The sequence below is a fragment of the Sorex araneus genome, chromosome 1, assembly GCF_027595985.1.
Source record: "Sorex araneus isolate mSorAra2 chromosome 1, mSorAra2.pri, whole genome shotgun sequence".
NCBI classification, from domain to species: domain Eukaryota; kingdom Metazoa; phylum Chordata; class Mammalia; order Eulipotyphla; family Soricidae; genus Sorex; species Sorex araneus.
In genome coordinates this window covers 198,273,900-198,295,084 of record NC_073302.1, presented here as the reverse complement: position 1 = coordinate 198,295,084, position 21,185 = coordinate 198,273,900, and the positions used below count along the sequence as shown (strand labels likewise).

Genomic DNA, 21,185 nt, shown 5'->3' with positions numbered 1-21,185 from the left:
CTGAGACGAGGCTGGGCTCACTAGCACAGAACATTCCAGGCCCGTGCTGAGTGGAACGGCCATCTTTCCCACTTCTCCTTGCCAAAGGTCGGTCCGCCCAGGTTCTCCTCCTGGTGCCACAGCCAGACGGGGACCGAGAGGCAGAGCTCCCTGGGTTCAGTGGGCAGGAAGACCCCGGGCCACCTAATGTCACCCGTGCATGATGACAAGGCCACCTTGTCCTTGTTGCCTTGCTGTTCTGAACTCAGAGAAACAGGCGAGGTACTGCCCCTGCTGTGTCCTCCTCACCCAACTTTTACCAAGTGGCCCCCAAGAATGACGGTGATTTGCAGGTGACGTTCAAATGAGGGTCCTGGCAGCATTTGTCTCTCCCCTGGGGTGGGTGACACGTCCCGTTCTCATCTTTACCGCGAGCGGCCAGCACCCGGCATTAAGTCACGGGCCACAAATGGTGGCCCTGTGTGTGCCACAGGCCTGCCAGGGATGGGCAGGATGGGGGCCCCGGGTTCGAGGAGAGCAAGAGTCCCACAGCCTGAGTCTATGTGACACGTGGTGATGAAAACACTCTCAGAGATCTGGGCACACGAACTGGGGGGAAGCAAACACAGCAGGGCCCGCGTGTGGCCTGTAGCTCAGACACGGGCCAGCACTGGGCGCTGGAGGCCTGGCCGGGCCACTGCTGCCGGACGCTTCCGTGTCTGCAAAAGCACAGCCAGTCCACGCCACAAGTGTGGGCAGCAGCCTCGTGCCACGGTCACTGCAGAGGCACGTGGCTGTACCAGAACCTCAGTCTGGAGGGACTTTGGCTGGAGATACGGCAGCCTGCCCGGGGCTGGAGCCGTCTCACTGGACGCCACGCACAGACCTATACGCTAACCTCAGCCCCAGAAAGGTAAGGGGAAGCAGAAATCCCGCTCGAGTTCCTGGTGGGCTCCGAGGAAAGGCCTGCACCTCTCTGCACTGCGCTTCTCAGGTGGCAGGACGGACACAGCGGGGGCCGTGTCCTGTTAGCAGCGTCACCGTCTCCATCTCCGGGGCAGGAATGGGAGCAGTTTCCGGGGGATGGAGCTGAGGTCTCGGAAACTCTAGGGACCGTCTCAGGCTGACACCGCCCAGAAGGACTTCTCGGAAATCGTGCTGGAGAGACATCTTCTAGCGAGTGATGATGCTCACTGGGGTCTCCCAGACAGGGGCCCGTGCTAGGAAGAGCCTCACTGTCCCGCGTGGCTGGAAATGACACTGAGGACTTTCCCCAGGGACTGTCCACGCAAATCTTCTGTCCTGACAGACTTTCCTCCTGGGGCCACTGCAAGCCTGAGCTCTTGGCTCTTCAAATGCTCATCCTCCGCAGGGGAGCCCGCTTCCGAGACGCTGTGAGTGGACCACATTCTCCACACCGTGTGGGGCTTTACCTGAGCCTGGACCGTTAGCTGGTTGGTGACTTGGAGAAGTCCCGCACGCGTGGAAGGGAGCTCAGGAAACCACCTGTGGCCATGCTGCCACCGCACCTCATGGGCCTTCCAGAACATTCCGAGAGGGGGGCCGCTCCCAGTTTCCTTGGCAGCATAGAACCCACCAGGTATTAAGGGCTCTGGCTTCGAACAGGCCCATAGCCGGACAAACCGAGGGCGTCTTTCTCCAGACACCTCACGGCTCCCACTGGGAGAAGCTCAACAATCCTACTGGGTCAAGTGGCCCGTGCTCCTGAGGCAAGGAGGCTTTTATTTTATTTTACTTTATTTTATTAGTTTTTATTAGTGAATCACCGTGAGGTACAGCTACAGACTTACAAACTTTCGTACTTGCATTTCAGTCATACAGTGGTCGATGCCCATCCCTCCACCAGTGCCCATTTTCCACCACGAATGGTCCCAGCATCCCTTCCACCACCCCCACCCCTTCCACACCCACCCCACCCCGCCTCTGTGGCAGGGAATAAGGAGGCTTATTTTTATCCAAGCACCATTTTTGCATTTGGGGGTTTTAAGAATGATGGAGAGGCTGTGAGATTCGCTTTGCTGGTGGACGTTGAGGTGGTTGGTTTCCTGGCCAGGAGACTGGGTGGGAGTGCCACCTGCAGGACCGGCCGGGCTCTGCAGGCCAGTGCTGAGATGAACTGTGCCCCATTGGCCTCCTGCCTTGAATCTTCCCCCTGGGAAAGAGTTTCTGTCTGAGGGAGAGAAACACAGGCACAGCCTGGCCGGGAGGGGCAGAGGACGCCTCCGAGAAGAGCTTCCGCAGTCGGCGCTGAGCTGCAGAGGGGAGCGCTGGTCTCACTCACATTTCAATTAATCTGCGGAGATGGAGCCTCCGTTCCTTACAGTGCAGCCAGGGAGACGCGCAGAGGCCTCTCCTTTAAAGACAATCAATAGGTATATAGAACCTGCACCTAAAAGCAAACTAATTATTTGTGTCAACACGGGCTTGAAATCCACGGCTAGGTTCCTCCTTGATTTATGGGCCTGGGTGTTCTCTGTATAAACTGGAACTTTATTACAAACGCTTTCAAAATGATTTATCCATTACAGGAATCAATGGGAATTTCATTTTGTGAAAATTGTATTTTTATAAATAGCCAGGTAAACATATGTACCAGTCGAGGTAGCCCCTACGAGGCTGCTTAATGGTGAAGAGGCATTGTTCTTCAAGATTAATATGCCTTAAAAATTCACCCTGGAGACACGGGAAGTGTCTAGATGATGGATTGCACTAACAAGGCACTTATTTAATTATAATTAATGATGGAGGCAACATATAAAGAATGGGCTCAATTTTCAGCTGATTTAAAGAAATAATGAATCCTACATAAATCTATCATTCCGCAAGAGCCCAATAGAGACACAGGTATTGCCGAGGGAGTGAGTTTCTCTCCTGCCCCTGCCACTCCTCCCAATCACAGCACTGCTCAGGAAGAGTGCGCGTCTTCGGGCTGGCACTGAGGGCCACTCGGCCCGCGTGGGTCAGCCTCATGGCGCCGAGAAGAGCTAGAAGCCAAAGGAGGGGACTAAAGACGTGGTAGAAGAAAGCTAACAGCATCAAGCGAGGCAGGGTCTGTGTCTGAGGCGGCGGCTGTTGGTTTGGCCAAGACGAGCACTGAGTGTAGGAGAAAGCGCCTCTGGGCGTCAGGGTAGTGAAAGCCAAGACTCAGTCTACCTGAGAAGCCGGTGGCGGCCGACCGACCAGGAAGTTTGTGCCAGGAAGTAGAAGACTCCTCAGGTTCTATCCTCTCAAGCATGAGACTAGATGTGTGCACACGGCATGGAGGTATCCACAGAAGTAGTGGAAACAGTCCTCCAGCCCCATCACTTAGAGGCCCAGACCAAGAGCTACACAAACACGCATGTACACACATGCAAACACATGCACATGTGCACACACATGCACATATTCATATGTGCACACTCATGCATACATGCACATGTGCACACATGTGCACATACACACACGCACATACATGCACACACACGTGTGCACACACACAGAGTGCTTAGCACAGAGGGAGTTTTCCCTTTCTAGAATGTTCATCTGTCATGCTTCTTCGTAATTGTGTTGTGATAATGAAAGGGTCCACCTGTTGCCTCAGTTTCTCTAGTGAAAATAAAGTCACATCCAGGTGAGTAGGACCCCGTGCATCCCAGCTACACATGTGCACGCATACATGCACATGTATGTGAGTACATGTACGTGTACACATCCACACGTGTACTCACAAGCTGGTTGCTGGTGTCCAGATCATCAGACTTCTCTACCAGTAGTGAGTGCACCGTGCGCACACACGCAGAACCGGTATGGTGAAACCGCCTCTGCCCCATGCTCAGTTCTCTCTTCCCGTCATGGGTAGATGCTGACAGGACACAGGGCCGAGGCGGCCAGTGTCCTGTCACTAGCTGTGGACAGGCCTGCAGGGCTGTCAGAGGCTCGCAGGCAGTGCAGAGAGCTCCGGGGCCTACGGCTCCCAGTACGGGTTTCTGACCCTTTGGGCCCGGGAGGTGCCAGACAGCTCAGAGGCCCCCTCGCCTCTGCAGGGAGTGTCGGTTTCACCACTGTGTCCCCGCCTCACTAGCCCAGCTCCTCCCCGACATTCTGGGGTCTAGATGTCACCAAGACACAGAGAACCGCTGGTGCTCCCAGGAGGAAGGCAGTGGCCGTGCCTGGAGCCCGGGTCAAGGCCCCCAGAGTGGAGAGGACGGCGTCAGACACACACATGGCCACGGCTGCTCACAATGCAGCATCTCTGCTGAGATGCGGGCCTGCAGCCGCTCTGCAGAGACCCCGGCTCTGGTGCTCGAGGCCCTTCAGGACGGAGGCGATGTTCTTCCACAGCCCCCCAAGCCCACGCTCACTGCTCCTCTCAGGGAGTGGACGGCGGAAACAACCAACCGCAATGGGCACCTGCCCCGGCCAGGTGCTCTCGCCAGCTCTCAGGCCCACGAACACCGGCCCATAAAAATGGGGCTATGGGACAGCAGGCGGGGCACCCGCCACCCACACAGCCACGCTGGGCTCAAGCTCTGGCATGGCAGATGGTGCCCAAGCTCCACTAGCAGTGACCCCTGAGTGCACAGCCAACAGTGACCCCTGAGTGCATGGCCAGCAGTGACCCCTGAGCCCCCCAGGTGTGCCTCCTCTGCAGCCACCCCACCCCCAGACCCTTTAAGGGCTCGGGAAACAGGCCTCGAGGCTGGTGGTGGTTCCCTCCTGGGGACAGGTGTCGCCCTCGTCCTGAGCTGGCCCCAACGCTCGGGGCGTCCAGGCCCCCTCTCTCCGCTCGCCCCTCACCTTGGAACTGCGCGCTGAAGCCCTTGCGCCGGTGGTTGCTGTCGGTCGTGAAGTGGAGGCGCAGCCAGTTCTTGCTGCTGATGACGGGGGACGGGAGGTTCATGCCCGTAAGCCTGGAACAGAGGAGAGAGAAGCCTGAAACCAGAGCGGGGGTGCGGGGCCGAGCGTCCCCGTTCCCAGACGCAGACTTGGGGCCCCGCGAACCCCCCGGCCACTGTGAGGGAGAGAGGGCGGATGCAAGGTCCTCATCACCGACAGGGAAGTGAGGGGAAGTCTCTGTCCACTGATGGGTCAACGGGGGAGAGTCTCTCTGTCCACTGATGGATCAGCGGGGGACAGTCTGTCTGTCCACTGATGGGCCAGCGGGGGACAGTCTGTCTGTCCACTGATGGGTCAGCGGGGGACAGTCTCTCTGTCCACTGATGGATCAGCGGGGGACAGTCTGTCTGTCCACTGATGGGTCAGCGGGGGACAGTCTGTCTGTCCACTGATGGGTCAGCGGGGGACAGTCTGTCTGTCCACTGATGGGTCAGCGGGGGACAGTCTCTCTGTCCACTGATCGGTCAGCGGGGGACAGTCTCTCTGTCCACTGATGGGTCAGTGGGGGACAGTCTCTCTGTCCACTGATGGGTCAGCGGGGGAGAGTCTCTCTGTCCACTGATGGGTCAGCGGGGGAGAGTCTCTCTGTCCACTGATGGGTCAGCGGGGGAGAGTCTCTCTGTCCACTGATGGGTTAGTGGGGGAGAGTCTCTCTGTCCACTGATGGGTCAGCGGGGGAGTGTCTCTCTGTCCACTGATGGGTCAGTGGGGCATAGTCTGTCTGTCCACTGATGGGTTAGCGGGGGACAGTCTCTCTGTCCACTGATGGGTCAGCGGGGGAGTGTCTCTCTGTCCACTGATGGGTCAGTGGGGCATAGTCTGTCTGTCCACTGCTTCCTGAGGACTTAGACTAAACAGACCACAGGCAGCCAAGAAAGCATGATTGCGCCTGCCCCTTGTTCCTGGACATCGTATCAGCAGACAGTGAGGACTGGACCAGCCAGGGGCAGCCAGAAGGCACTGCAGGGTCCCTCCCTGCCCAAAACCCCCTTGCAGGGTCCCTCCGATCCTGCCCAGGGCAACAGAGAGGCTGGGGAGATGAGCCAGGGAGCCCACGGGAGCACAGCTCCCAGACAGCCACCCGCCACGTGGACACGGCCAGCTGTCACCGTGCGGCTGGTCACTGTGGGTGCTGGCGAGGATTTCAGTGCTCTGCAGGCAGCTGCAGTGTGGGGTCTCCCCTCCCCCAACCGAGCATCAGGCTCTGAGCAGCCCCGCCTGTGGGCAGCAACACAGAAGACTTGGCTGAGGTGTGGACCCACCGGGGCCCTCAGGGAGCACAGCCCGCAGCGTGTCCATGCCACAGTCTGCACCCTTTCCAGGGTGGGGGTCTCTGCTTCCATGCTGCAGGCCTGGCTCTGGAGACACCCAAGGTCTCAGCACTTGTTCCCAGGCCCCGTTCCTGCCTAGTTCCACGTGTGCCATCTGAGACGCCCTCGGTGCTCTCTACCTGGTATGGTGTAGCAGCCCGGACATCCACTGGTGCCGGCGCACGCCCAGGTGTGTGGTGTGGTGCTATTGCTTCCAGAGCAGCGTCACATCTGGCAGTGCTCCGGGCACACTCCTGTCCCTACTCTCAGGGATCTCTCCGGGTGGGACTTGGGGGGTCAGGGGCCCAAATGGGTCAGCTGCATGCAACACAAGCGCCTCCGTGCTACCTCTCGAGCCCCCCACTCGAGGCTTTTAGAACTTGGATTCTCTGTGTGTTCTTGCTCTCCAAAGCACAGCACTGGGCTAAGAGCTCCGTGTCGGCTGCCTTCAGCCATGATCTTTAATGCCGGCTGGAGAAAGGTATCTGCGAAGGCCTGGGAGCCTCCAGGGAGGGGTGAGGGGTCCTGAGCCACATGCCAGGCTGGCACTCCTGCTTGTGGCCCACCCTGGGTCCCATGGTCAATGGTGCACACAGACTAATGGACATGGAGGGTTGGATTCCACCCCTCCCTTTTATTTTTTTTTGCACAAACACCTCCTTTAATGTTGTCCTTTCCCCCTTTCAGCCACTCAGCAGTGTACCAGTGACTCTTTGGGGACAGGACAGACTGGACCTGTGGGCATCAGCATGCTGACCTCGGCCTTAGCGCCTAAAAGGCCATTTCAAACTTACTGAGCAGAAAGCTGATTAGACGGTCATGCACCTCAGGCTCCTGGGAAAAGCAGGAAAACTCCAGACGGAAGCAGAATAACATGCGAAAATGTTATTCTGAGGGAAAAAAGCCGGAGAGGAGAAAAGGCTGCCCAGGAAAGGAACAAAAACTCCCTGTTGTAGACTTGGGAAGGGGCCGTGAGCTCAGGGCTGCCTTCGGGAGCAACTCGATCCCGTGGAAACAAAAACAATAAAATCAAGGAGCAAGCAGAGGCAAATGGAGGTTGATCATCCCTTTAAGTTCGAGTGTCAAAACGCAAGAGTGAAAAGTAGACAAAAGCTAAAAAAGTGACGGCGCGCTGCGAACCACCCCAAATCCTCATGGAGACACGGCGCTGGATTTACTCCCATCAATAATCTCTCTAAATGTCAGTGGTTTGAACTCCCTTATCAAGAGGCGCAGGCTGGTCGCATCCAGAGCAAAGCTCAGGCTCGCTGCTTGCACGAGACACACTTGAACTCTCGTGACGAGTCAGGCTCAGAGCGAGGGGAACGCTCGCCCGGGAAGGGGTGGGCAGCTGGGCACTGGAAACTGCCCAGTCACCAGCCAACAGGAAGGCGCGGAGTTCCCGGGGAAGAATCAACACACCAGTGTGGTCCCACTAAGTTAGTGACCGCTGTCTGGACCCAAGGCGGGCCAGCAAAGCCCTCACAGCAATGACGGGCGTAAGCAAGGTGACACAGTAGTGTCAGGGGAGCCTGACAGTCCACTTTCACCACTGGACATGTCCACCAGGCGGAACAATAAAGAAACAGGAGCCTGAATAGGGCCCAGATGACCTGGGTGACACACGTATGAGACCCCCACCCCAAATCCAAAATACAGTTTCCCCCAGTGCACACGGGACCCTGTTCAGGGGCACGACATGAGTGCCACAAAGCCACGGAAACCAAAGTCATTCAGTCTCTTCACAGGAAGTGCCTGGGAAAGCAGGAAGCCGAAGAGCACGAACCCCCTTCACGTTTGGCCCCTGTGGGGAACAATCCCCGAGAAGGCCGGGGGCGGCCTGGGTCACCCCAGCACACAGGTGCCCGGTGAGCACTGAACTCTCACGTCAGCAGACGATGGCCAGCAGTGACCGCCCACCCCCCCCAACCCATTAACCATCAGGAAAGACAGTGAGGACAAAGCACAGGGCTGCAGTCTGAGGTGGCACGGGAAGGACCCTTGGATGCAGCCCCTCCAACTGCTCAGCTCTGGCCATGTCTCTGTGGTTTGGTTTGGGATAGGCGCCTCCTGGCATGAGCACTAGAGTCGGAGGCAGGAGAGGACATGGGCTGGAGACGGAGCACACGGGCAGCAGGGGCAGTGAGGTGCTGGGTCAGACCTGAGTGCCCAAATGCAGGGCGGGGCGGCCTGGCTGCTTCAGGTTTCGGGAGCAGCCTCTGCTGAGAGCCGGCGTAGCCGGGCTCCCCGGATGATGGTTGATGACGGGGCCCGTCACTAACTCCCGCTCTGGATAAAGCAACTGAACCTGCACTGGCCCCAGCCAGGAAGCCCTGGGCTCCAGAGAGAAGCCCGGAGCCCCTTCCCCAGGCTCCGAGACCCCCAACGACCAGGACCCGCCATACGGCGCCAGCCTGCCCCTCCTGATGGGCGTGAGCAGATGCGGCTCGCCGTGTGGGGGGCAGCAGGTGGGAGAGGAGCCCCTGGCAGAGGCCAGCAGCTCACAGACACGCAGGACTCGGCCAGGGGCGCCTGAGGGAGCGTGGCCAGGAGATGGGCAGCACCCACCGAGCTCTCCGTTTCAGTCTCAGAGTCAGGGGTCACTGCCAAGCCCAGCGGCCGGGCAGGCAGCCAGCGTTTCTCCGCAGAGCGTGCCCAGGCTGGACACCAGAGGGCACTGCCCAGAGAGCCCGCAGCAGCCACCCCCTCCTCCCCCACCTGCACACACTCCGTCCCGGCCACTGGCACAGGTCTGAGCTGGCCTCAGGAACCTCGATGCAATCATGGATTTGGATCTCCATCAGTGACTTGCAAAGGGACTCTGGGTCTGTTCCTCAGCTCTGCTGTGTCCGAGGTCCCAGCGCCTCCTCAGGCTGTGTCCCCAGAGTCCCCGTGTCCCCTGCTTGCCGTGTCCACCATGGGCCTCATGTCTGAGGCTGGTAGCAGGAGAAACAAATCCTTCCTGTGCCAACTCTCTAAAGCAAAGACCAGGGGTCAGAGTGATAGTGCGGTAGGGAGGGCACTTGCCTTGCACCTCGGCATCCTGTACGGTCCCCGGAGCACTGCTAGGAGTAACCCCCGAGCCTCACTGAGGGCAAAAGGCAAAATAATAAAAGTCAAAGCAAATGACGGTGCCTTGGGCTGCCCAGAACACTTACAGTGTGGCCAGCTGTGGGGCAGGAGGCAGAGGCCACCACCCACATGTGTGCACCCCATACTCATGGGCAGTGCTCTGAGACACTGGGTACAAAATAAGCAAAACGCTGCTGGGTGTCATGTCTCAATGGGTCTCCATTTTCATTTGGATATTATTTTCAGTAAAACCCTTTCCTTAAGATATTGCAAGTCTCATCCTGTCGATTTTAAGCAAACTTTTATTATTTTGGCATAGATTTCCATAGATTTGTTTCGGGATTCACCACTGGTTCAGAGCTGAACAACTGAACACTGAGTGCCACATTATGGCGGATTATGGGAGGGAGTGTATGAAACATTCGGTAATTTCCTTAGGTTATATAGTGGTCAAGGACACCGAATAAAGTTATTTCCATGATTGTCACGTCAACACCTTTATTTTCAGCTTTTAATTATTGCTCTGGACTGGAGAAATAGCACAGCTATTGGTAGGGTGTTTGCCTTGCATGTGGCCGACCCAGGTTCGATTCCTCTGTCCCTCTCAGAGAGCCCGGAAAGCGACCGAGAGTATCCTGCCTGCACGGCAGAGGTTAGCAAGCTCCCCGTGGCATATTTGATATGCCAAAAACAAGTCTCAAGTAACAAGTAGCAAATCTCTCACAATGGAGACGTTACTGGTGCCCGCTCAAGCAAATCGATGAGCAATGGGATGATAGTGATACAGTGATAGTGAATTATTGCTCGAGTTTCTGTCTCCATATCTGAGTGTGGGAGAGATCTCGCACCTTGCTGTGAAAATCACTGCCTCAAACCCTGCCTGTGATCAGGGCTACTCCTGGCTCTGTGCTCGGGGATCCCTCTCGGAGGGGCTCAGGCGTCACTGCAGTGCTGGGGATGGAGCCTGCATCACCGTGTGCAGGGCGGGCGCCTCAGCCCCTGGGCTGCCTCTGACCCCCATCAACACCTTCGGGAGTTTCTGTCCCATTTTGCCTCAGATAGAGCATTTGTGAAGAGACTCTCAGCGATCTGAAACGTCAGTGAATGGAAGTCACGGAAAAACGAGGCTAGAGGGCAGTGAGTGATGAGATGATGGTCACTCTGCGTGTCTCCAAGACTTAAAGGTAAATTAAATAAAATGTTTAAAAATCAAAACAGGCTCAAAAATCTAGTTCTCAAATAAAGCACACTCCCTACTGTTCTTTTTTGGTCAGATGTTTGGGTGGGCGTCCGGATCAGAGCTGACGTGGAGGGAACGGTCTGCCAGGTTCTCTGACTGGACTTCGCTCAAGCTTTGAAACAACAACAAAAAAAATGAGGCTTCAGAGTTTCCTATTGATTTTTAAATGTGTTCATCTCTTAAAAATAGCAGCCAAGTCATCAATTGTACTGGCTACAGAGAAACTGTAATGGGCGAAGACCAATTAGGAGCTGAGGGAGAGGCTGTTTAAGTTGTCATTTTTTATAGAAGGTTAGATGTCTTAAAATAATCTTTTCCTATCATTCACTGATTTCACTCCATACTGGATGAAAATTGCCCTATTCAATGAGCCATGTAAATGAGCAGTGAATTATGTGCGAATACCCAAAAGCAATTCTTTGGACAATAAAGCTTTAATAGGCTCTAGGAAGTGACAGGGTTAATATTTCAGGGGGCACCTATGCCACGGTGTGACTTTTGAAATAGGGGAGAGGGACATAATACGATTAGGGAGGATGTATCTGTGTTTGACAGAGCTGGGTGGATGCATTCCACAGACTCAGCTAAGCCTCATACGCATCCAGACAAAGATTAATGTCCAGAAATGTCAAATAGTCACATGGCAAGACAGGTTTAACACAGGACAAGAACATGATTTGCCTGGGATGTTCTTGAATATTGGAGAGTTTATATTTTCCAAAACTTTACTTGAAAATGGGTGAATCTGAATTAATTTTCTTAGTAGCAGAGTGGAAACTTCCAGGACAGAGAGTGTGTGGGCTGTGTGCATGCACAAGACACAGGAGGCCAAGTTCAATCTCTGCTTCTGCCCGGCCCCTGAGCACAAAGGCAGGAGTGAGCACTGAGCATGAGCCAGGAGAGAGTACTGAGCACAGAGGCAGGAGTCAGCCCTGAGCACAGAGCCAGAAGTGGCTCCTGAGCACTGCCAAAACCCCCAATGTACATTTCGGAGTCCAGTTTTCCAATACGAAAATATGACCCCAAATCCACACATAACCCTTGCACATTTGTGAGAAACATTTTCTGTTTCATCGAAACCCTGTTTGAATGACTGGTCAGTATTGAGGTGACTAGGGTTTATCTGATATAACTGATGCTGCCTGGTGAACCTTCCACACTCGGCCCCACGCTCAGATGAAAAGTTCGAAGTGCAGAGGGGCTCTCTCTGTCAGACCCGTCTTGTCTTGTCCTTCTCAGAGACATCAGAGGGGGCAAGGTGACTAGCCGGCCCAAATAACGGTCCTGTCATAGAAAGATTGCACTCATATGTGGAATATAAAGTAGCTGAGAGGTACAAGCTTGCAAGGATGCAATTTCTGGAAGATATTTCTTTGGACTTAGTTACTTAAATACTAAAATACAGAAATCCAAAATATGCTGCTGCTAGTGCGGCCTCCTGACCTCATATCTCTTCATTAACAGCAATGGAAAACAAATTATCAAATGCTTTCTTTTCAGCAGGTCTGACTTTAGCGGGGAGAAACTCCAAACAATAATAGTGATTTTTTGTTGAAATATTGACTGTAATCAAAGTAAAGTGAAAGTAAAGTGAAATTTATCAGTTTCACAGGCGAGGTGGGGGGCTGGAGATGTGGGGGGAGTGGGGGGAGGTATACTGTGATTCTTGGTGGTGGAATATGTGCACTGGTGAAGGATGGGTGTTCGAGCATTGTATGACTGAGACTTAAACCTGAAAGCTTTATAACTTTCCACATGGTGATTCAATAAAAGAATAAATTATTAAAAAAATAATGGTCCTGGGGCAGAATAAAATGCCGAGAGCCCCACAAACAATCTGCTCCATAATGTGCCCTTTAAGTCCACATCACAAACATGCCAGCTCGCCTGTAAGCGTGGATCTTGCAACAGTAATGGTTCAAAATTACATCCCGAAGCCAGCATCAGAAATCATTCCATTAAGTCCATTTTGGTGGTAAAATTGAATTGTAACGGTAATGAACATCCACAAACCACTATTATCAAATTCACAAACACTAAAGTGCATGTAATAATTCACTAAAGCAGAGGCCGAATCGCACCTTTTCCGGCCACTTTCTCAGAAAGCGCCTCCCCTGTTACCGGGCATTTTTGGTGACAGCAGACAGAGATGCCTGCTGGGATGTTCCAGCGCCTGTGACATGAAGCTGATTTAATCTCGCGGGCGACACTCTTAGAGACAGATCAATCCCAAAGAAAGTAATTCAATCAGCTGCCTCTGTGTTTCCCCAGAACCATTTCCCGGAGAATTCCCTCTGGTCATTGTTTAGTTCGGGATTTGTAGATGTTGGAAGGTGTTTAGGTAACTCTAGATAATTTAGAGACGACGGTGGCTTTATAAATATAAAAAAGAGGCCTGAAAGATATTTTCTGCTTGTCCTTAAAACAGCCAGGGTGTTTGGCTTCAGTTTGACTGCTTGGAGTAAGTATTTCATAGGGGAAATTTCAAGCCAAACCAAGCAGCAAATAGGTGTCTGTTCAAGGCCGGTATGGGTCTGAGGAATGAGAAGGAAGGCAGCTTTGGCTCCCCGCGCCTCCAGCCCACGGCCTCAAAGCAAGACAGAGATTCTGGCTTTTAGCTCTAAGCACAAAGATTGTCGCCGGAAACAAATTTTTTAAAATTAGGCAATTGTCAATTTTGGCAAACCGGAAGGTGTGGTTCCTTCCAAGAGGCCCGGGCAGGCCTCCTTTGTGGTCCCTACTCAGGGGTACTGTGCAGCCTGCCCTGTGCCATCTCTGTGCTCGGCTGCTGGTGAGATGCCCTGTACAGAAGCAGGCAGAGGTGCAGGGCATCAGTACCCGTACCCGGCCAGGGTGGCCTCAGGGAGACTGTGGGCAGTGAGTGGGCGGTGGCCCTGAGCATGAGAGCATGGCTGGAGGACAGAGCCTGCCGGTCCCCTTGATGGTCATACAGAGTCCCAGGATGGATGGCCTGCGTCCAGGTGGGGAGGATCCATCATTCTCCCACTGCTGTGTTTGCTCACGGTCCACCTCAGAGCTGCTGCCCCCGCCCCCAAACTCCCCAGTTCAGACCCTCTGTTTCAGAGGTTGTTCCACTCGAGTTGGTGCATGGTTATAGGGGTTCTGGAGCAGATAGAGACACCCTGACTTAAAAAAAAATTACTTTGTTTAGAGGGCTACGCCTGGTGGTGCTCTGGGTCTCTCCTGGTGGTATTTGGGTGCCCGTGGTGGTGCCAGGGCTTCAACCTGGGTCTGTCACAAGCAGGCAAGCACATTCCCTGTGGTACCACTGCTCCAGCCTGATACCTTCTAATTTTTTATTTGTTGCTTTTTTATTTTTATTTTTTTGGTTTTTGGGTCATACCTGGCGATACACAGGGGTTACTCCTGGCTCATGCACTCAGGAATTATTCCTGGCTATGCTCAGGGGAACATATGGGATGCTGGGAATTGAACCAGTGTCAGCCATGTGCAAGGCAAATGCCCTACCCGCTGTGCTATCGCTCCAGCCCCCCATCCTGATTTTTTAAAGGCAAAAAATGAAACATCTCCAGTGAGGCTTCTGTCCAGACCTGGGTGAGGGTTTAGTTGGAGCTGGGTGACTGGGACACTGAAGAGAGTGTCAGAATGAATGGAGGGTCACAGGACCCCTTTTGTCCTTAAAAAGCATTTGAAACCAAAAAAAGCAAATGCAATGCAGTGGATCAGGGATACATGAGGTAGCGTGAACTGGGAGAGAGTGGATGAGGGGTGCACCAGTTCCTGGACCAGGAGAGCATGATTGGGGGTGTAGCCTGAGGGGATGTGGCTTGTAGACTAGGGATGTGGATGGGGAGGTTCCCTGGGCCCTGGAGATACAGGGGAGGGGTGGTGCAGGATGGGACCTGGGGACACAGGGATTTGGCGGCTACACCAGAGGCTAGAACCAGAGGCTGTTCTTTTGGGGACTCCTCCTGAGGCTCCTCAGGTCTCCAGATGGGAAATTTGGTGCAGGGGCCTGGGGAGGAGGTGCCGCTCAGACCCACATGCGGGGGCTGATCCAAACACGCAAAGTGCTCGGGGACCGCCAAGGCCAAAGCTGTCCCTGCTGGGGGCCCCTGTGGTTGGCCCCTGCCAGAGTCCGTGGCAGGGAAGGCCAAGCATCCCCCATACAGGTTCCCTGGCTCTGAGACCCCGAGACCTGGTTCTATTCTGCAAATATTTATTAAGCACCTTCTGCTTGCTAATGGCTCTATCTGCGCTTGCTCTGAGTGTGCCTATAGAATATTAATGCTCACTTAATTAAAACAAAACCGCTTCAAGGCAAAGGAGGAAGCCAGAAAAATGGCAGTGGACTGTGAGGACAAACCTTCTGTACCTAGAACAGGAGAACCGGGTTCAGAAGCTGAAGCGCCTCCTCCACAGGGAGGATGGAACACAATCATTTGCAAAAGGCTCCGAGGTAAAAAGAACTTTATAAAATAAATATGGTTTTGGAGATGCCTGGCTCTGTAAGCTCTAAGCAAAAAAAAAGCTCCTGGTTGATGCTATTTCACCTACACAATTAAATAAGCAGAAAATCAGAATTCTTGCATGTTGTGGGCAATCCATGAATTTCAATTACTTTTCTAAATGATTTGCAAGGGTTCGTGAGGAAAACAAAATGATGATTAATCAAAGAGAATGGTAGCTTATTAGAGGAGGTTAATAGCAATTAAGATAATATTAATATCCATGAATATATGAGAAAATACAGATTTTCCAGGCACTTTAATTAAAGATATAATTGTTACAACAATTAAAGCTGTATAATCATGTTTATTCCACGGAGAAATAAGGCAGCCTGGTAATTCCGATTTAATATTGCTTACAAGTCATTATAAACCTTCAGACAGCCAGAGCCTATGTTATATTTGTGAGGCAAATGCAGCCCCATCTGGAAAGAGTTAGGCACACTTATAACACACGCATGAAGCTGGAGCTTCTGGCTCTCTGGGTGCACATGGATGTTACTGCATGGCCCTGGGTCCTATAAAGGAAGGTGAGAACAGGCTGCGCCATTGGCTTCACACAAATCACACAGCTGTTGTGCAGAAACGGGGGCCTGGGGTCACAGCGCACCTGTACCATGAATGGACAATAGTGATTTGAGAAAAAAAAAGGTGGGTCACTGGATGGAGTGTTGATTCAAACACGGAGTCAATTAGCTCAGCCCACAGAGCGGAGTAGAATAGGAGAGAGAGAGAGAGAGAGAGAGAGAGAGAGAGAGAGAGAGAGAGTGTTATGGTCCTGGTAGCACTTGACATTAGAAGTTTCTCCCAAATGCACCCCAAAGCTGGCTATGAGGCCATGTGTAGGAAGGACACTGTGCACGATTATTAATGATTATTAATTCCAGATTATTGGTTCAATTGTTTTAAGTACACAGGTCATCTCACACGCACATGTGACTGGCTTAACTGCAGTTTCCTGTTTGATAAAATTTATCTTAACAATTTAATATAGATACATAGGACGAAGTTTCCCTGAGCACAAACTTGTGCAGCTCCTCGCACCTCTGTGCCCATCTGATGGTTGAGAGCAGATGAGAATTGTGGCGAGGGCACCTGGAACGTAGGTAGAAGGCACTGGGGCAGAAACAGTTACCTCCTTCCAACCAAGAGTCTTGGACTCAATTGCAGCACCCATCCATCTAGCATCCATCCTTCATACATGTACCCATCATCAGTAAACTCTCCATCTACCATCCATCCATCCATCCTCCCACACATCCATCTATCTGTCGTCAATACAGACAATATCCATCCATCATCTATTCACCATCCATCCACCATTCATTCATTGTCATACTCATTCACTATGTATCCACTGTCCATTTATCCATCATCAATACACTATCCATCCACCATCCATCCATCTGCCCATCCAAAATCCATCTATCTGTCATCAACCAAGACAACATCCATCTATCATTTATTCATCATCCATCATCTATCCATCATTTGTCTACCCTTATCTATTTATCAATCCTTACATCCCTCCACCCACTCATCCATCATCCATTCATTCCTCTCTCCGTCATCCATCCACTATTCCCTCTACCATCCATCCATGTGTCCTTCCATATATCCATCCATCTAATCATACACTAACTTATTTATTCTATGCTACCAAAGGACCTGAAGGATAGGGATCTGAATTTTACTCTACCAAATCTCTCCAGAGTAGATACAAAAACAGAAGTAATTACATTTGTAGATAGCTATAAAACTAGATGACAGTTAAGAATTTATTTTGTAGTTTCAGATTTATGTACAATTTCTGCTTCTAATATTTGTGAAAAGGGATGTGTGATAAATACAAACAATAATATGCTGATGATCTTATTATATTGCCTTTGATCTATCAGGAACAGTGTCCGGGAGTTGAGATCATCATAGCTGTTTCAGACATGAGCAGGAATGTGGAGATTGAGTGGCTTTCTTGAAGTACAGTTCAAACCAGTCATCTGTTTCCAAATATCCCAAATCATTGTACCAAGCCAGTCATAAAGGAGGAAAATATATGACATGCATCTGCTCATTTTTGTTATTTTTTTAAAAATTGTAAAAAAATTTAGTAGCAAGTAGAATAAAGCTTAAAGATGCCAACATTCCTATACTTTAATGTTCTAAATCATAGACAATGTTTTCAGTTCTTTGATAAATAAAGCATATCTAGTACTGAATGTAGTCTCTGACTAGATTCTCTAAGGAATAAAACGATGAAAATCTCAAAATTTCCAGTAAGTCATGGATGCTGTTTGCCTATTTTGTATTTATCAGAATAGTTTAAATGGTCATGGTCAGTAATAATGTGAGAGTTCAAAGAAAGCCACGAAAGATCATGCTTATTGAAGAGAGGCAGAGAACACTTTGCTGTAATTTTAAAACATGAATGACCTTGGATCATCACTCTTGTCCATGTCTACAGTCAGAGTTCTGGGACCCTCTGAGAAGTGATACCATTCACTGAAAACCCCTTTGAGGAGAAAATGGTTTCTCCATGGTCTCCTGGAGAGCAGCTGGAAGCATCGAGAACAGGTGTGCTGTTGGCTTTAACCTGAAAGGCAGGGTGTTGGTGGAAAGGATGGTGAGGGTGAGGGTGAGGAGGAGGAGGATGGTGATAGTCACGGTAATGAGGCACGTGAGGGTGCAGTGGTTAGGGAGATGGTGATGACAGTAATGGTGGTGGTGATGTGAGGATGAATATGAGGACTGTGGTGATGATAATGGTGAGGGTGATGGTTAACATGGTACTGGTGGCAGTTGTGGTGATGAGGGTGGTGATAGTGGTGATGATGGTGATGACGCTGGTAATGATAGTGGTGATGATGGTGATGGTGGTCTTGATGGTGATGGTGTTGATGGTGGTGGTGATGGTGGTGATGATGATGGTGATGGTGGTGGTGGTGATGGTGGTGATGGTAGTGATGGTGATGGTGGTGATGGTGGTGATGATGGTGGTGGTGATGATGGTGGTGATGGTGATGGTGGTGGTGATGATGGTGGTGATGGTTGTGATGATGTTGGTAACGATGGTGGTAATGATGGTAGTGAGATGGTGGTGATGATGGTGGTGGTAATGGTGGTGGTGATGATGGTGGTGATAATGGTGATGATAGGGGTGATGATGGTGGTGATAATGGTAATGATGATGGTGGTGATGATGGTGGTGGTGGGCATGGTGGTGATGATGGTGGTGATGGTGGTGATGGGCATGGTGGTGATGATGGTGGTGATGGTGGTGATTATTGTGATGGTGGTGATGTGAGGGTGAAGATGAGAATGGTGATGATTGTGACACTGAGTTGAAGATGCTGGTGATGGTGATGTAATGATGTGAAGTGAAGATGAGGATGGTTATCACAACTATAAAATTGATGATAAAGACAACCAGAGCCAGTTATGAAATATGTGACTTTTACTTTGGGGACTTATGATTACACATGGAAAGATCAGCATGTCAATAAAAACATCACCACCTCCTCCTAGCTCAGCAAAACTCTCATAGAACAACCCAGATTCCTTCCTAAGAAACTGGTGATTGCTATGAGAGCCAATGGCTGGCCATCTAGGAACAAGGGTATCATGACGGGCTCTGGAAGTGTCAGACCTGGACGACAAATGTCCCTCAACACAGGAGGCATCTGGAAGACTTCACTCTGTGTGACACCAGCTGTAGAACAGCCTAGAAATGGCGGACTGAAGGAAACAGTGGGGAGGTTGGTGTTGCTGTGTGGGGCGGGGGTTTGGCACGTAGAGTATTTTAGGCTGTGATGAGTCTTTCTGACTCTCGAAGGCACACACACATCGTTGCACATTTGTCCAAACTGACAAATGGACAGAAAGGATAGTGCCCAGAGTGACCCAGAATGGAAACCGGGGACAGTGACATGCCATGTAAGGAAACATCGACCCCCACAGCAGGGCTGTTGGGGGCTGAAGGAGAGGGCAGGACACTCTGCTCCTCCTAAAACCAACAGAAAGGGAAATGCACTGGGTGGAGGGGGAAGTGTCACGGACATTGCTGTCCGAGTGGGAAGGGACATGACACTTTAGCCCAGAGCCAGGCCCCGCGACCTCTCTGCACCTGGGACCCTACAGCAGGTCCTCTGGCTCCTGGACCATGCAGCTTCCTCGTCCCTGGAAGTCTGCCAGGGACTGCCCAGAGCTGAGGGCAGTAGCGATGCTTCGTGCTTATTTTCCATTGACATTTTCAGGCACCTCCCTTGTCTGAAAGAATCATCGAGGCACAGAGCGGCTCTGAAGAGCCAAGACCCTGCCTCGTCCATCTCGGTCTGCACTACACGTCCCCACTTAACTGCGTCGAATCTGTCTCAGGAGCCTTGAGAAGTGCACTCAGCCCATTTGCTGTTCGTGTCTCTCTCCCTCCAATAACTCAGCCAGACAGTTGCCAGCATGCTTAGCTCCATTTTATTTCCAAAATGAATCAAAGTCCCAAGTTGAAATGCTGTTTGAATGTGAGACCTTGCTCGGCACACCAGGTAAATGCAGTGCGTGGGTGATGTCCTCAGGCGGGTGTTAGGGAGAAGGCACTTCCTGTGAGCTCTGAGAGCACGGAGCTCCCTGCATGCCGTCTGGGGCCAGAGTTGTGCCTGTTGATGACCAAGCTGCTAAATGGACTCATTCTCCTCAGGAGGTCACACCTCTCGGATGCCCACGACACCACCTCAGACCCGGAAGTTCCCATCTGACAGAATGTCTTGGAGCACCAAACGTACCCAGGATCGTGAACCTGTGTCCACTGTCCCTGACCAACATGTGGACTGTCAGCTCGGAGCTCCTGGCCCTCGAGGCTTCCCTGTACTATTATCCCAACAGATGGAGTCAGCTCAGTCAGAGATCATCTCCCCGGAGGGCACCCCTGCAAGCATCTTTCCTCACAGACCATCACGCGTGATAGTCCCAAGATGAAGGCCAGGGGCAGAACGGATGTGAGGACACAGGTGGGGCTGGGAAGCTGGAAGAACATGGAGACACACGTACAGCTTGGAGACATGCACAGCCATGGTGACACATGCTCAGCTGTGGTGACACATGCATAGCCATGGTGATACATGAATAGCTGGCGGGCACACGAAAGTCTGGGGACCTGGGCAGCGGGTAAGTCGGAGAGCAGTGAGAAAGCTGACTAGCGCCAGGGGTGAGAGGGGAGGGGAGGGGGAGGAGGTGGCTGCAGCCTGGGGCTCCTGCCTCAAGTGTGCGAGGCTGAGGGGAAGGGCTGGCAGAAGCCGAGGTGAGGAGGAGGGTCATGGGTACAGGGAACACTGCTGGTGTGGCCCCGCCGCGGGTGAAGCAGAACAGCAAACATGCTCCACGTGGGGTTACCCATAGACTGGGCAAATGGAGGCCAGGAAAGGTGCAAGGGCAGGAGAGAGACAGACGCAGACGGGACTCGGGGCTGTGATGGAGGCTCAACTCGGCCTCAGACAAGGACTGAGAGTGGGCAGGGAAGCCGGGTGTGAGCTCTCTCGGTCATGTGTGCTGATCCCCAGGGCCCCAGGAAATGGACGCAGACTGGACTGATGAGTGAGCTGGGCATAGCCTGTATCTTTCACCCGGGGTTGCCAAGGCAACCGGCCAGAGCATCCTGTTCTTCCCAACCTCAGGGAAGTCCCTGAAGTAAGGCAAGGGTCCCCATGTGATGAGGGTCTCTTGTAATGAGGGTCTCTGTGTCTCTGTGTGCTGAGGGTCCCCATGTGTGAGGGTCCCCATGTGTGAGGGTCTATGTGTGGTGTGGCCGCCATCTGTCATGTTTCTTTGGACTATTAATCTGGACCTCACGTAATTCAGCGACGGGAGCCACCGAACTTCTGGAAATCAGCTCCTGTCCTGCTTTGTGGTGGTGATCTCAGGCAAAGCGAAGATCAGGAATGATCAAAGCAGATTCTGCGACTCAGAGCTGTGCGGGAGAGACGCCCTCTTGTGCACCCGTACCAGTCGGCTGTCTCCAAGCTGAGCACTATCTCCAGGCTGACCCCTGTGTGGGCACCACTGTGAGCTCCACAACAGCACAACCCACCCTGAACACAGTGCATCCTCAGCGTCTCCCCATGAGGGCCCCAACCAAACAGACATGGGCGTCACTGGTCAGGACGAGCTCTTCTGGCTCAGGCACAGGGGGCGGCAGGGCTGATCCAGGGT

At 52.4% G+C, this 21,185-nt stretch overlaps 1 protein-coding gene across 2 annotated transcripts in view; it reads right to left on the bottom strand.

Moving 5' to 3' along the window:
- The window catches only part of CSMD1 (CUB and Sushi multiple domains 1), a 980,559-nt gene that overhangs the window by 248,360 nt on the left and 711,014 nt on the right, over positions 1–21,185 (bottom strand). For both annotated transcript variants that reach the window (XM_055136180.1, XM_055136183.1), the window contains exon 6: positions 4,780–4,892. In XM_055136180.1, the coding sequence (XP_054992155.1) occupies positions 4,780–4,892 (113 nt within the window). The remainder of the gene's footprint in view (positions 1–4,779; positions 4,893–21,185) is intronic.